At 43.5% G+C, this 17,276-nt stretch overlaps 1 protein-coding gene across 1 annotated transcript in view; it reads right to left on the bottom strand.

Moving 5' to 3' along the window:
* Positions 1 to 17,276, bottom strand: part of LOC140719890 (uncharacterized) — a 106,345-nt gene that overhangs the window by 22,673 nt on the left and 66,396 nt on the right. The window contains exons 2-3 of the mRNA XM_073034816.1: positions 9,692 to 9,871; positions 7,438 to 7,506 (exon numbers count right to left, since the gene is read on the bottom strand). Coding sequence (XP_072890917.1) covers positions 7,438 to 7,506; positions 9,692 to 9,871 — 249 coding nt within the window. The remainder of the gene's footprint in view (positions 1 to 7,437; positions 7,507 to 9,691; positions 9,872 to 17,276) is intronic.

Here is a 17,276-nt window from a genome sequence, read left to right as displayed (position 1 = left end):
CCTACTTAAATGAGAGGGATACTGATAAATTGCAGGACTGTGCTAGATTAGCTGATGAGTATGTTTTAATCCATAAGAATAAATTTCCTCAGGGTAGAATTTTTAAGAGGAAAAATAATATGGAGACTCAAGGTAAATCAGAAATTAAATTAGAGGTTAATGAGAGAGGTAAGGAGGAAGGAAAACCTGTGAAGGAAAGACAGTTTGGTCTTATTTGTAACTATTGTAAGAAGCCTGGCCATGTAATAGCTAACTGTTTCAAATTGAAAAAGAAAGAGAAGGAAGCAGTTCCGGATGCTTGTGTGCAACATACTGAAGCACCTGTAAAGTTACAGGGTTTGGTAAACACAAATGAGGATTTGTTAGAGTCTGACAAAGTTAGAAAGGGATATGATCATTTTATAACTGAAGGGTTTGTATCCTTGAAAGAAGGATCTACTCTGGTACCAATAAAAATTCTTAGGGATACTGGAGCTTCTCAATCACTGATGTTAGATAGTGTGTTGAAGTTTAATGAAGAGAGTGATACTGGTGAGGTAAATTACATAAGAGGTGTTGGAAGTGATTTTATGCCTGTACATTTACATGAAGTAAATTTAAAGTCAGTGTTAGTTACAGGATTTGTTAAGGTAGGATTACAGCATAGCTTACCTGTGAAGGGTATTTCTTTATTGTTAGGTAATGACTTGGCAGGTGGACAAGTTTTTCCTGAAGTGCATTTGACAATGGAGTCAGAGGAACCAGAGGTGAATTCTAACACAGATTCTTCTTGTGTTGTGACTAGAGCTATGGCTAAAAAAATTGATGTGCAGAATGAGGTTGTTACTCATGACTGTTCAACTCAGGATTCGAGTTTTGAGGATGTGTCAGAAACTTTCTTACCTTCGTTGTTTGAACAAGGTTCTGGGAGTAAGTCTGACTATGAAGATTTATCTTTGTCTCGGAAGGAGATGATAGCAGAGCAGAATAGAGATACTGAGATTGTAAAATTAAGGGAACAAGCTTTACTAGGTAGTGAAATTGAGAAGGTGTCAGTAGGATATTACTTGGAAAAAGGAGTGTTGATGAGGAAGTGGAGGTCGCCTACAATTCCTGCAAGTGAGGAACGGAATGTTGTTTATCAGGTGGTTGTTCCTAAAGTTTATCGGAATGAGATTTTGACTTTAGCTCATAGTGTGCCTTTAGGTGGACATCAAGGGGTAAGGAAAACTGTGGACAAGATTTTAAAACATTTTTACTGGCCTGGTTTAAGAAAAGATGTGGCGATGTTTTGTAAGACGTGCCATACTTGTCAAATTGTGGGTAAACCAAATCAGGTTACACCAGTAGCTCCATTACAACCTATTCCAGCATTCGGTGAACCGTTTTCTAAAGTTATTGTAGATTGTGTTGGTCCATTACCAAAGACAAAAACTGGTTATCAGTATTTGTTGACTATCATGTGTACTTCGTCTAGGTTTCCAGAGGCAGTACCACTTAGGAATATAAAAGCTAAAACTGTGACGAAGGCTCTTATAAAATTCTTTACTTATTTTGGATTGCCTAAGGAAATACAAACTGATCAAGGTAGTAATTTTATGTCTGGATTGTTTCAACAGATAGTTTATAAATTGGGAGCTAAGCAAATTACTTCGTCTGCGTACCATCCAGAATCGCAAGGTGCTTTGGAGAGGTTTCATTCTACTCTCAAGAATATGATTAGGACATATTGTGTGGAGAATGAAAGTGACTGGGATGAGAGTATAAACTTACTTTTATTTGCAGTAAGGGAATCGGTACAGGATTCTTTAGGTTTTAGTCCATTTGAACTTGTGTTTGGACATAGAGTTAGAGGACCTTTAGCTTTATTGAAGGAACAGTGGATTAGTAAGGAAGTGCATACTAATTTGTTGGACTATGTTTTGAAATTTAAGGGCAGGTTACATAGAGCTTGTAGCTTAGCCAAGGAAAATTTAAAGTTGGCTCAGGAGAAAATGAAAACTTGGTATGATAAGGAAGCTAGGATGAGGATGTTTAAGCCTGGAGATAAGGTGTTGGTTCTTTTCCCAGTGCAGACAAATCCTTTACAAGCTAGATTTCATGGACCTTATGAAATTGTGTCTAGAGTTAATGATGTGGATTATGTAATAAAAACTCCAGATCGTAGAAGGTCAACACAACTTTGCCACATAAATATGATTAAACCATATTTTGAGAAACAATCTGATACTGTGACTGTTGTGGTTAGTGAGAATGAGTTGGATTTAAATGGGAACATGATAGATGATTCATCTGACTTTCATTCTAAATCTAACATTGTTTCTGTTAGGTTACCTAATTCAACTATTTTGGAAAATATGGAAGAGAAATTAGCACATTTACAGCTAGAGCAGAAACAACAGATGAAGGAATTGATTTTTAAGTATAAGGATTTGTTTCCAGATGTTCCGAGAAGGACTACTATAGCTTCACATGATGTAGATGTTGGAGATGCCAAACCTATTAAACAACATCCATATAGGATGAACATGGAAAAATGTGAACTTGCTGAGAAGGAAATTGAATACATGTTAGAGAATGATATTATTAGACATTCTAACTCGAATTGGAGTTCGCCATGTGTTATGGTGCCAAAACCTGATGGTAGTATTAGGTTTTGTACGGACTATAGAAAGGTGAATGCTGTAACGAAAACAGATGCATATCCAATTCCTAGAGTAGATGATTGTGTAGATAAAGTTGGGAAAGCAAAGTTCCTTACAAAGATTGATTTATTGAAAGGGTATTGGTGTGTTCCATTAACGGACAGAGGTAGAGAGATTTCTGCATTTGTAACTCCATCTGGGTTATATGAGTATAATGTTCTTCCATTTGGGATGAAGAATGCCCCAGGTACTTTTCAGAGGATGATTAATTCTGTGATTCAGAGTTTGAAAGATACTGATGCTTATATTGATGATTTAGTGACAGGAAATGATACTTGGGAAGCACACATAATTGCGGTGGAGAAATTGTTTGAAAAGCTTTCAAAAGCTAACTTGACTATTAATTTAGCCAAGAGTGAATTTGGACATGCTACTGTGACTTACCTTGGTTATGTTGTGGGTCAAGGTAAGGTAGCTCCTGTTCAGGCAAAAGTTCAGGCAATTTTAGAGATTCCCACTCCGACGGGGAAAAAAACTCTCAGAAGGTTTTTGGGAATGGTAGGATATTATCGAAAATTTTGTAAGAATTTTGCTAATGTTGCCCTTCCATTAACTAACCTTCTGCAGAAGAATGTGAAGTTTGTGTGGACAGTGTTTTGTCAGGAAGCATTTGAAAAATTGAAAACAATGATATGTGAACAACCTGTGCTTAAGGCACCTGACTTTGAAAAACCTTTTTCATTAGCTGTGGATGCTAGTGATGAAGCTGCGGGAGCAGTATTGATGCAAAGGAATGAGGGTGATGAGGTTGATCATCCGGTAGCATACTTTTCTAAGAAATTTAATAAGCATCAAAGAAACTATTCAACAATAGAGAAAGAATTGTTATCTCTTGTTTTAGCTTTGGAATATTTTGAGGTATATGTTGGTACAACTCAAAAACCACTTATTGTTTACACTGATCATAATCCGTTAGTTTTTCTGAGTAAGATGAAAAACAAAAACAGAAGATTGTTAAATTGGAGTTTGATGTTACAAGAGTACAATATTGTGATAACTCATATTAAAGGTAAAGATAATGTGGTTGCTGATTGTCTACCTCGATGTTGAATGTACAATGTTTTTTTTTGGAGTGCTTTTTTTATTGTAACACTCCTACTGTATTATATATTGTGTATGTTATATAATTTATACATTTGTTTTTCTTGTAAGTGATTGTTAAAATTTTTGTTCTTGTCAGACCAAAAATTTTTTTTTGGAGGGAGGTGTTACGTACCCGTGACACGTGTCAGTGGTACCCTTGTCACGTGACTGGGGTTGAAGTTATTCTGGACATGAGGTAATGGTGGAGTGATGTCATTTTCCCGCCAGTAGAGGTCATGTGACAGGTTTTTTCTACATGGTATAAAAGGAAGACCCACCCTGTCAGGTGGGGCAGTTCGTGGCTGGATTTGCCAAGATGACTTCATATCACTGTGTGATTTAATGTGATGACGCAGTTTAGTTAAAAATGAAGTTTTATATAATGCCTAAAGTTTAAAAGGTCAGAGCCAACGGTTTCTTTGCTAAGGGAGTGTGAAGTTTGGAAAATGGAGATCGAGAAAAATCGATTTTCGATGGATTGACTTCGACCTTGTGTGATCCTCATTCGGAAGGATTTCGTTTACTATTCTCACGATAGTCTCCGCTGGAAAAAGCGGGAGATTGAGAATATTGTGGAAGGAAGGTCAGTCACTTTAAGTTGTTATATTTAATAAAATTCGACGTGGGAGTTCGACGCTGGGAATCGAAGGACATCGACGTGGAAGAGAATTTACATCGCTTTAAAAAGTCTCTCCTTTTAAAAGTACCGTGAGCTTTTGAACTGTCGGCATATCGTTTTAAAGAACTGAGTTTTTTTCAATACTGCTTTAAAGACTGTTTGGGACTGCAACGCTATTAAGGACTGTTTGAGCAGCTGAGCTCGGATCATTGTTTGGGTTTGTTTACATTTGAAGGGGGTTTGTTATCAGTGTTTAATAAACGTGTTATTTGTTATAAAACCCTTCGTCTAACTCATCTATAATTATTGTTGCCTGAATACGTAACAGGAGGTAGTGACCATAATATGATAAGTATTGATCTACAGTTTGAAAGGGAGTAGGGAAAATGGGATGTGTCAGTATTACAGTTGAACAAACGGAACTATGGAGCCATGAGAGAGGACCTAGACAAAGTTGACTGGAAAGATAGCCTAGCAGGGGTAACACTAGAACTGGAAGAAGGACTCTAAGGGGAGTAGGGGGCGTCCGTGGCTAACAAGGGACGTCAAGGACAGTATAAAAATAAAAGAGAAGTATTACATAGCAACGATGAGCGGAAAGCCACAGGATTGGGAAACATTTTAAGGAGCAACAGAAGATAACTAAAAGGACAATACGGGGAGAAAAGATGAGGAACGAAGGTAAGCTAGCCAAGAATACCAAGGAGAATAGTAAAAGCTTCTTTAGTTATGTGAAGAGGAAAAAATATTTAAGACCAATGTTGGGCCCTTGAAGGCAGAAACGGGTGAATTTATTATGGTGGACAAGGAAATGACAGACGAGCTGAACAGATACTTTGGATCTGTCTTCACTAGGGAAGACACAGACAATATCCCAGATGTAATAGTGGCCAGAGGACCTAGGGCAACGGAGTAACTGACGGAAATCCACATTAGGCAGAAAATGGTGTTGGGTAGACTGATGGGACTGAAGGCAGATAAATCCCGGGGGCCTGATGGTCTGCATGCCAGGGTACTTAAAGAGGTGGGTCTAGAAATCGTGGACACATTCGTAACCATTTTCCAATGTTCTATTGATTCAGGATCATATCCTGAGGATTGGAGGATAGCTAATGTTATCCCACTTTTTAAGAAAGGAGGGAGAGAGAAAACAAGAAATTAGCCTGCCATCAGTGGTGAGGAAGTGATGGAGTCAATTATAAAAGATGAAATAGAGGCACATTTGGATAGTAGTAACAGAATCGGTCGACTCATCATGGATTTACGAAGGGGAAATCATGCTTGACTAATTTCTGGAATTTGTTGAGGATGTAACTATGAAAATGGACAAAGGAGAGACAATGGATGTAGTGCATCTGGGCTTTCAGAAAGCTTTTTATGAGGTCCCACATAGGAGAATAGTGGGCAAAATTAAAGCACATCGTATTGGGAGTAGGGTGCTAACGTGGATATAAAATTGGTTGGCAGACAGGAAACAAAGAGTAGGGATTAACGGGTCCTTTTCAGAATGGCAGGAAATGACTAGTGGGGTACCGCAAGGTTCGGTGCTGGGATCGCACCTATTTACAATATACATTAATAATTTAGATGAAGGGATTAAAAGTAGCATTAACAAATTTGCAGATGACACAAAGCAAGGTGGCAGTGTGAAATATGAGGAGGATGTTAAGAGAATGCAGGGTGACTTAGACAGGTTGGGTGAGTGGGCACATACATGGCAGATGCAGTTTAATGTGGATAAATGTGAGTTTCTCCACTTTGTGGCAAGAACAGGAAGGCAGATTACTATCTGAATGGTGTCAAATTGGGAAAAGGGGAAATACAACGATATCTAGGTGTTCTTGTACATCAGTTACTGAGCACAAGCATGCACGTATAACAGACAGTGCAGAAAGCTAATGGCATGTTTGCCTTCATAACAAGGGGAGTTGAGTATAGCAGCAAAGAGGTCCTTCTGCAGTTGTACAGGGCCCTGGTGAGACCACACCTGCAGTATTGTGTTCAGTTTTGGTCTCCAAATTGGAGGAAGGACATTCTTGCTATTGAGGGAGTGCAGCGTAGGTTCAAGAGGTTAATTCCGGAAAGGCGGGAATGTCATATGTAGAAAGATTGGAGCAACTGGGCTTGTATACACCGGAATTTAGAAGGATGAGAGTGGATCTGATTGAGACATATAAGATTATTAAGGGATTGGACACGCTGGAGGCAGTAAACATGTTCCCGATGTTGGTGGAGTCCAGAAACAGAAGCCTCAGTTTAAGACTAAGGGGTAGGTCATTTCGAACTGAGTTGAGGAAAAGCTTCTTCACCCATAGAGTTGTGGGTCTATGGAATGCTCTGCCTCAGAAGGCAGTGGAGGCCATTTCTCTGGATGCTTTCAAGGAAGAGTTAGATAGAGCTTTTAAAGGTAGCGGAGTCAAGGGATATAGGGAAAAGGCAGGAACGGGGTACTGATTGTGGATGATCAGCCATGATCACAGTGAATGGCGATGCTGACTCGAAGGGCTGAATGGCCTACTCCTGCACTTATTGTCTATTGTCTATTGCGGACAGGAGTAAGGCGGTCATGTTGCAATTGTACAGTACGTCGATGAGGCTGCACTTGGAGTACGGTATTCAATGTTGGTCATCATGTTCTCGGAAAGATGCCATAGAACTGGAAATGAGTGCTCGGGGAGATTTACGGCCACGTTGCCAAGACTCCAGGGATTGAGTTAGGGAAAGAGGTTGGGTTGATTGCGAATTTATTCCTTGTAGAGCAGGGATGACCTTTCAGGGGTATATGAAGCCACGAGGAGCACAGACAGAGTGAATGGCCGCAATTATTTCCCCTAGATTTGGAAAATCGAGGGCCAGAGCGCACAAGTATAAGGAGAGAGGGGAAATGGATTCAACTGGTGAGCCGATTGATAACCGTTTGTTACCCAGATGATGGTCAGTCTGTGGAACGAGCTGCCAGGGAATTGCTGGAGAAGAATATATTACACACATGGCCATTTGGCAGTATGACATGTGAGCCCTCCAGAATGACGTCGTTGTTGCATCACTGACCTGCTTGTGTATTGGTGAGGCGTTCGACTTTCCGAATGTTCAAATCGGTGTAGGTGGAGGTCAGATGGTCTGCGAGAGAGAGATAGACAAGTATGAGATTGCGCGATAGAGAATCGGGGACATTGAGGTGTAGAGGGAAGCGAAGAGAGCACAGAGACGTGGGGGGGGGGAAATGGTTAGGGACAACGAAAGGGATGAAGGGAGAGGGAAGAGAGGGAAGCGAGACAGGGAGTACAACGACAGAGCGAGTGAAATGGATTAATTGAATTGTTGAGAGGGGGCGACTGAAAAGTGGCGATGGATGGGAAAATGGAGCAGAATTGGGGAAAGAGAACGAGGAGAAATAGGATAGAGAGGGTAAAGTGAGTTAAGGGGAGTGACGTAGTATGTGCGGAGAGTAGGATTAAGAGGCGAGGCAGACTGGTGAGAGAGTATAAAGTGAAGGGTAGTGAAATGTGTGGGAGAGAGGATGGAAGAGTCAAAAGGAGCGAGAGAGTGAGGGAAAGAGTGCAGAAGGAGATCCAGAGTTGAAGTCCGGGGGAGGGTGACAGAGGGGAGAGGATTAAGATAGTGAGCAATGAGAGAGGGAAGAGTTAATGGGTATAAACGGGTAGAGAGATGCTGGGAGATAGTTTGAGAGCGGACAGAATAATCACGCGAGAGGGAGACAAAAGAGGAGAGAAAGAGGGAGGGAAAGGGACAGAGTGGGAGAGAGGGAATAGTGGGATAGATAGCGTGAAAGACAGGGCAGGGAGAGAGGGGGTACGGAAGAGAGAGAGGTTCAAGGAGGGATAGAGAGGGGAGGGGGCGTTAGAGGGGATCGAACGAGAGAGAGCAGCATGGGGAGAATAGTTAGAGCGTAAAGAGAGGGGGTGATGAGTGACAAGGGGCAGAGTGAGGACAAGAGAGGGGAGAGTGGATGAAATGGGAAAAGAGGGATAGAGGGGAGAAGAGAAGGGAAACAGAAGAATGAGTGTGAGAGGGAAAGTGAGAGAGAAGGGGGAAGAGATATGGTTGTGCAGAGTGAGGGGGGGATGAAAAAACTAGAGGGGATTAAAAATATATTTTCGGGGGCTCCCTCATCACCATATCTCTCATTGCCCTCTCTAAACACCACCCTTCCCACCGCGCTGCTTATTCACCTGCCATCCCACAGCGCTCCCTCCTTTCGCCGTCTCAGCGCTCCCCACTCAGTCACCCTTCCACCCCACCGCCCCGACCACGAGACTTTCACAACACTGCCCCCCATGACATTCCGTCCTCCGACATCACACTCTCTACACCCCACTCCACAACACTGCCCCCCATGACATTCCGTCCTCCCACATCACACTCTCTACACCTCACTCCACAACACTGCCCCCCGTGACATTCCGTCCTCCCACATCACACTCTCTACACACCACTCCACAACACTGCCCCCCGTGACATTCCGTCCTCCCACATCTCACTCTCTGCACACCACTCCACAACACTGCCCCCCATGACACTCCGTCCTCCCACATCACACTCTCTACACCCCATTCCACAATGCTGCCCCACATGACATTCCGTCCTCCCACATCACACTGTCTACACCCCACTCCACAACACTGCCCCCCATGACATTCCGTCCTCCCACATCACACTCTCTACACACCACTCCACAACACTGTCCCCCATGACATTCCGTCCTCCCACATCACACTCTCTACACCCCACTCCACAATGCTGCCTCCAGAATGCCCTCCTATGCCGGTTGCTGAACGTTACCCTTCCCAAAGCACGCCAGCATCACTGACGCCCCCACCTGCTCTCATTGCTCCCTCCTAGTCGCCGGTCCTGCGCCTTCCCTCTAACATATTCTCAAACAGCGAATCATTAGGGTCAGCTGTAAGTTTGCCCTGAGGTCTCTCGACAGGAATGGGCAAACTACATGAACACAGTCAAGGCAACAACGATGAAACTGACTTCCATCTCTACGGACCTGGGGCACAGAGAGGGTCTGGGCTTTAGGCTCCACGTACGATACATCAGGTTCAGAAATTGGCTGAGGCTCCCTCATCATCGACTCAGTCAAACACAGAGTGAATCTCCCTGTGCAGCGTCTCACAAGTCCTGGGCATAGACACAGAGTGACGCTCCCTCCCCAATGTGCCATCACAAACCCCCAGGGTCAAACGCAGAGGGGGTTTTCATCCACACTATCCAACACACGCTCTCGGAGTCAGACTCAAATTGAAACTCCCTCCCTCCGTCTTTCAGCCCCACTCACCTCGGGAAGGTGCCCCTGAGCCAGTATTTGTGCGTTTCATATTCATGTAAGTCTCGCTGTCGTCCATCCTGTCGAGGATCCTCTGCGTCTCTGAGCTCAGGAAGGAGAAGTAACCGTTGTCAGAGTAAGCCCGTTTTGATAACTGAGTCAGACCGACACCAAAAAACACAAGCTGAACAGCTAAAAAAGAGAGGAAGCGAGAGCTGGGGTGGGAGAGGTACAGTGGAGAGGGGATGAGAGTGCGAGAGAATGGCCCGCAGAGATGGACTTCAATATAGCCTTTGACAAGTTCCCACATGGGAGGTTAGTTAAGAACATTCATTTGCTAGGTATAGATGGTAAAGTAGTAAACTGGATTCGACATCGGGTCAATGGGAGAAGCCGGAGAGTGGTAGTGGATGATTTCTTCCCTGAGTGGATCCCTGTGACTAGTGGTGTGCCACAGGGATCAGTGCTGGGTCCATTGTTACTTGTCATCTATATCATTGATCTGGATGATAATGAGGTACATTGGATCAGCAGATTTGCTGATGATACAAAGATTGGAGGTGTAGTGGACAGTGAGGTAGGTTTTCAAATCTTGCAGAGGGATTTGGACCAGCTGGAGAAACGGACTGGAAAATGGCAGATGGAGTTTAATACAGACAAGTGTGAGTTGCTGCATTTTGGATGGGAAAATCAAGGTGGAACATACAAGGTATGAGGAGTGCTGTTGAATAGAGGGATCTGGGGATACAGACGGGCCTTTATAAATCAAAGTATTGAGTATAAGAGCTGGAATGATATGATGCGGTTGTATAAGGTATTGGTGAGAACGAATTTGCAGTATTGTGTGCAGTTTTGGTCACCTAATTACAAGAAGGACATTAATAAATTTGAAAGAGTGCAGAGAAGGTTTAAAAGGATGTTACCGGGACTGGAGAAACTAAGTTACAGAGTATGATTGAATAGGTTGTGACATTATTCCCTGGAGCGTTGGAGAATGAGGGGTGATTTGATAGAGGTGTATAAAATTATGATGGATATAGAGAGAGTGAATGCAAGCGGGCTTTTTGCACTGACGCCAGGGGAGAGAAATAAAACAGAGGTCATGTGCTAAGGGTAAAGGTGGACAAGTTTAAAGGGGACATTGTGGGGGGGCTTCTTCACGCAGAGAGTGGTGAAAATGTGGAAAGAGCGGACAGATGATGTGGTAAATGCGGGCTCACTTTTAACATTGAAAACTTGGACAGGTACATGGATGAGAGGTGTATGGAGGGATACGGGCCAGTTGCAGGACCGTGGGACTAGGCAGATAAATGGTTCGACACAATCACGAAGGGCCAAAAGGTCTGTTTCTTTGTTGTAATGTTCTAAGGTTCTATGGTTCTATGGATCAGCCACAATCAAATGGTGGAGCAGACTCGATGACCCAAATGGTCTAATTCTGCTCCTACATCTTACGTTCCTATCATATGTTTCTTTTGTTTTATTGTGGAAAAACTAAATGTTGTTGCTAAGCTTGACTAGCTGAAGACTGAGGCCCCGAAGGCCACAGGATCAGATGCAGACGCTGCTCTGCTTGTTCGAGCTAACAAAAGTTTGCAAAGTTTCATTCCAAGAGTGAGGTAATGTTAACTTTTCTCCGACACTGTCGTGGTAATGGAGGAACTGAATTTTCTTGTAAGCCCTTTCTTTAGCTTTTACAAGAGTTTTGAGGTCCCTTTTCGGCCAAAATTGAATGCTTCTTGAGTACTGAGAACTTCTTCATTTTTGGAACACACATGTCCTGCACCTTCCTCATCTTTTCCTAGAAACGAAAGCAATTGCAGCTCTGCTGAAATCCCTTGCAGATATGCTTGGAGAAATGTCAGATGAGTTGAACCTGGGCAATAGAAAGATATAACACACTCTTAAAGACAAGACAGTGTCGATGAGCAGAGGGATCTTACGGTCCGTGTATGTAGCTCCATGAACGTGGCTCCACAGTTTGCAGACGATATGAGGATCAGTGGAGGGGCAGGTAGTTTTGAGGAAGTAGACAGGCTACAGAAAGGCTTGGACAGGGCAAAGAAATGGCAGATGTACTGCTGTGTTGAAGTATGTATGGTCATGCACTTTAGGAGAAAATGAAAGGGTTGACTATTTTCTAAATGGAGAGAAAACACAGAAATCAGAGATTCAAGGGGACTTGACAAGGTCACAGGATAAGATGCAGAGGCTGCCTTGCTTGTGCGAGCTGACAAAAGCTAGAAGCATTTCATACCAAGAATGAGGTAATGTTAACTTTTTTCCAACACTGTTTTGGTAAAAGAGGAACTGACTGCAGACGTGCAGTTCTAATTTTGTGCACCGACCAGAAGCATTCGTAGACTGTCTGATATCTAACAAGTGCTTCTTGAAATCACTCACTGAAAATATTTGACTGTTGGCTATTGACCAAATTTCACTGTATAAATTTAAGACATAACCTGACATTGGCGGAGTCGTAAGACAACGTGATCACCTATTCAAGGATTACCCGTACACCGACGTCTGTGTCTTTATTTCTGTTTGATCCCAGAATAAATTCTTTTACAGTCCAATTCGGTAAAACAGGGTAAATCCTTCAGGAGTAATGATGTGGGACCCAAGGAGAGATGACCGGCTGATTTGATTGTGTAGGAGCTATTTTTTGTATTGGTATGTGTAATAAACATAGACATTTCCATTAAGAATATCCCAGATGATGGACGCCCTAGGAGACGGAAGACGGAAATGAACTGTACTGGTGAGAGAGGGGAAGAGAAGCGGAGATTTGGAGCGTGGAACATCGAAGGGAGGGAGGTATCAGATGGCGTGAGACCCAGGGAGAGTTGTTGGTCTGATTTGACCGGGGAAGGTAGATCACGCACGGATAGTAGATGTGACTGTCATGGAATTTAACAAGGCTTTTGACAAGGTCTAGTTTGCAGACTACATTGGAGGATGATGTGGAACCCGCGAACACCTCTCTGAGCAGTTTGATTGCATTCAGCAATAGGGCGGTTTGCATGATAATGTACAAGGAGCTGTGAATAACCTTGCCGAAGAGAGTAATGTTGGTGGCGTTGTCTCTAACTATCTACACGATCAATGCCTCTCATCATTTATACACCTCTGTCAGGTCACCTCACATCATCCGTCGCTGCAAGGAGAGAACTCCGAGTTCACTGAAACTATTACTAGACGGCATGATCCCCAATCAGGGCAAACTCCTTGTAAAGCTCCTCTGTACCATTCCTATAGGTTCCACATTATTCTTATAGTGTGTTGACCAGAACTGAGCACAGTTCTCCAATGTAGGTGGGGGGGGGGGGGCAGACCGGCGTGCTATAGGTAAGTAACATTACCTCTCGCTGTTGAACTCAATTCAACGGTTGATGATTACCAATGCATCGTATTCTTAAACACAGCGTCAAACTGCGCAGCCGCTCTGAGTGTCTGATGGACTCGGACTCCAAGATCCCTCTGATCGTCCACACTGCAAGGTTTACCATTAGTAATATATTCTGCCATTATTTTAAACCTACACAAATGAACCACCTCCCACTTACCTGGGTTGAACGCAATCTGCCACTTCTCAGCCCAGTTTTGCATCCATAAGACCATAAGACAAAGGGGCAGAAGTCCGCCATTCGGTCCATCGAGTCTGCTCCACCATTTTATCATGAGCTGATCCATTCTCCCATTTATTTCCACTCCCCCGCATTTTTACCTTATCCTATGATGCCCTGGCACCTCAGATAACTATCAATCTCTGCCTGAAATGCACCCAGTTACTTGAACTCCACTGCCGCCCGTGACAACAAATTCCACAGATTCACCACCCTCTGGATAATGAAAAAATATATTCGCATCTCTGTTCTGAATGGGCGCCCTTCAATCCGTAAGTCATGTCTTCTCGTAATATCCTCCACCACCATGGGAAACGACTTTGCCACATCAACTCTGTCCATGCCTTTTAACATTAGAAATGTTTCTGTCAGTCCCTTCCCTTATTCTTTTAAACTCCAAGGAGTACAGTCCAAGAGCGGTCAAACGTTCCTCATGTTTTAACCCTCTCATTCCCGGGATCAATGTAGTGAAGCTTCTCTGAAACCACTTCAAAGTCAGCTCAAACTTTTTTTAAATAAGGATCCCAAAACTGCATACAGTGCTCCAAGTGAGGTCTTTCCAGTGCCTTATAGAGCTTCAACATCGCATCCTTGATCCTGTACTTTATTCCTCTAGAAATAAATGTCAACATTTCATCTGCATTCATCACCACCGATTCAACCTGAAGGTTAGCATTAAGGGTATCCAGCACGAGGACCCCCAAGTCCAGCTGAATCTCAGAATATTGAATTCTCTCCTTATTTGAATTATATTCTGCCCGTTTATTTAACCATGTAACCATATAACAATTACAGCAGAGAAAAGGCCATCTCGGCCCTTCTAGTCCCTGCTGACGCTTACACACATCTAGTCCCACTGGCCCGCACTCAGCCCATAAGCCTCCCTTCCTTTCCTGTCTACATACATATCGAATTTTAATTTAAAATGACAATACCAAACCTACCTCTACCACTTCTACTAGAAGCTCTTTCCACACAGCTACCACTCTCTGAGTAAATAAATTCCCCTCGTGTTATCCTTAAACTTTTGCCCCTAAACTTTCGACTCATTTCCTTTTGTTTGAATCTCCCCTACTCTCAATGGAAAAAAACCTATCCACGTCAACTCGATCTACCCCCCTCATAATTTTAAATACGTCTACCAAGTCCCCCTCAACCTTCTACGCTCCAAAGAATAATGACCTAACTTGATCAGCCTTTCCCTGTAACTTAGGTGCTGAAACCCAGGTAACATTCTAGTAAACCTTCTCTGTACTCTCTCTATTTTGTTGATATCTTTTCTATTATTCGGTAACCAGAACTGTACACAATACTCCAAATTCGGCCTTACCAATGCCTTGTACAATTTTAACATTACATCCCAACTCCTATACTCAATGGTCTGATTTATAAAGGACATCATACCAAAAGCATTCTTCACCACCCTTTCCACATGAGATTCCACCTTCAGGGAACTATACACCATTATTCCTAGATCACTCTATTCTACTGCATTCTTCAATGCCCTTCCATTTCCCATGTCTGTCCTATTTGGTTTATTCCTACCAAAATGTAGCTCCTCACATTTATCAGCATTAAACTCCATCTGCCATCATTCAGCACCCTCTTCTAAATGGCCTAAATCTCTGGTGCAAGCTTTCTTCTACCAAACTGAATGACCGTGCACTTTCCAACATTGTATTTCATTTGCCACTTATTTTCCCATTCTCACAATCTATCCGTCTCTCTGCAGAATCTTTGTTTCCACAACACTACCTGCCCCCTCCACCCATTTTGAATCATGAGCAAACTTTGCCAGATAGCAATCTATTACATAATCCAAACCGGTGATATACAACGTAAAAAGAAGCGGCCACTACCCAGAGCTCTGTTGAACGCCAAAGGTAACCGCAGCATACCAGAATGGGATCCCTTTATTCACACTCTCTGTTTCCTGCCAATCAGCCAACGCTCTATCTACGTATGTAACTTTCCCGTAATTCCATGGGCTCCTGTCAAGCTCTTAAGGCACGTCCTGTCCTTGACGAAGTTATGCTAAACATATTATAGCTCCCCAAATGTGCATAAATCCTGCCTCTTAGGATCTTCTCCATCAACTTACCAACCACTGAGGTAGGAATTGCTGGTCTGGAATTTCCTGGGCTGCATCTACTCCCTTTCTGGAATAAAGGAATAATATCCGCAACCCACCAATCCTCAGGACCCTCGCCCGTCCCCATTGATGATGCAAAGATTATCGCCAAAGTCTCAGTAACCTCCTCCCTTACTTCCAGAGTAGCCTTGGGTACATCTCATAGGATCCCAACGACTTATCCAAATGATGCTTTCCAAAATATCGAGCTCATCCTCTTTTTTAATATCTACGCGCTCAAGCTTTTCAGTCTGCTGCAAGTCATCACAACGATCACCAAGATCCTTTTCCATAGTGAGATCTCACTGAGATCTAACACCTGACCAGGTTAGTTTTCCAATAACAAATCAAGAAGCTTCTCGTCCTGCAGGCTTATCTACATATTGTGTCAAGAAACCTTCCTGAACACACCTAACAGACTCCAAGCCATCTAAACCTCTTGCAACTAGGGAGATGCCTATCGATATTTGGGAAATTCATATCTCCCATCGGGACTACTCTGTTATTATCATACCTTTACAGGATTTGATTCCCTATCTGCTCCTCGATATTCTTGTTACAATTTGGCGTACTTTACACCCAGTAAAGTTATTGAAACTTTCCTGCTCCGAATCTTCACCCTAAGAATCTCCGAGATAATTTCTCAATGGCGTCCACATTTCCTGCAGCTGTGTCACTATCTCTGATCGACAGTGCCCACGCCCACACCTCTTTTGCACCCCCCCCCCCGTCCTTTCTGAAACATCTAAAGATCGGCAATTGAAATATCCATTCCTGTCTCTGAGCCATCCAAGTCTCTGTAATGGCCACCACATCATATCTCCAAAGATTACTTCGGCTGCTTGAACGGGGCACGACTGCGCAAGCGCGTGAATGTCGGCCCGTGAGGCAGCGGGAGTGTTTAAAAAGCAACAGGAGCGGGGAACGCAGTGGAAGAAGACAGAGTATGAAGGCTTTGGCTCCAGAGGACTAGCTTGCTCGCAGTGAGGTAAGGCCTGGCAATCTCCTTTAATTAATCTAATTATTTTAGGAGTAGGTAATGGAGGCAGCAGTTAGGGCAGTCGAGTGCTCCGTTAGCAGGATGTGGGAAGTCAGGGCGAGCACAAATGTGCCTGATGACCACACCTGCAAAAGGTACATCCAGCTGCAGCTCCTGACAAACCGAGTTATGAAACTGGACGTGGAGCTGGATGAACTTCGGATCATTCGGGAGGCAGAGGCAGAAATAAACAGGAGTTACAGGGAGATATTTACCCCGAAATGTCAGGAGGCAGGTAGTTGGGTGGACTGTTAGCAGGGGGGAAACGGAATAGACAGAATGAGTAAAGCACCCCTGCGGCCTTTTAGGGAGATAGGTGCAAAGTTGAAGGACAGGACCTCCATGCTTGCAATCTCAGTATTGCAACCCGTGCCACGTACTAGTAAGGCCAGAAACAGAAGCGAATGCAGCTGAATACGTGGCTAAGGAGTTTGTGGAAGAAAGATGGCTTCATGTTTCTGGACAATTGGGCCTTGTTCCAGGGAAGGTGGGGCTTGTACCGACGGGACGGGTTGCACTTGAACTGGTGGGGGCTAACATCCTTGCGCGAATGTTTGCTAGTACTGCACCGGGGGGTTTAAACTAGATTTGCAGGGGGAGGGGAACCAGAGTGTTCGCGCAGATGGTGAGGTGGAGAAGGATAGAGGTCATGCGAGAGCTGCAAGTACAGTGCATGGAGTAAAGCCAGATCTAGCATTTGAGGAAAGAGAAACAGAATAAAGGTTGTAAAGATAGTTAGGTAGAAGGGCTAAAGTGCGTGTACGACAATGTAAGAAACATCAGGAACAAAGGTGATGACAA

The sequence above is a fragment of the Hemitrygon akajei genome, unplaced genomic scaffold (genome assembly GCF_048418815.1).
Source record: "Hemitrygon akajei unplaced genomic scaffold, sHemAka1.3 Scf000033, whole genome shotgun sequence".
NCBI classification, from domain to species: domain Eukaryota; kingdom Metazoa; phylum Chordata; class Chondrichthyes; order Myliobatiformes; family Dasyatidae; genus Hemitrygon; species Hemitrygon akajei.
Note: the sequence above shows the minus strand (reverse complement) of the source record. Positions and strands in the feature narration are given on the sequence as shown.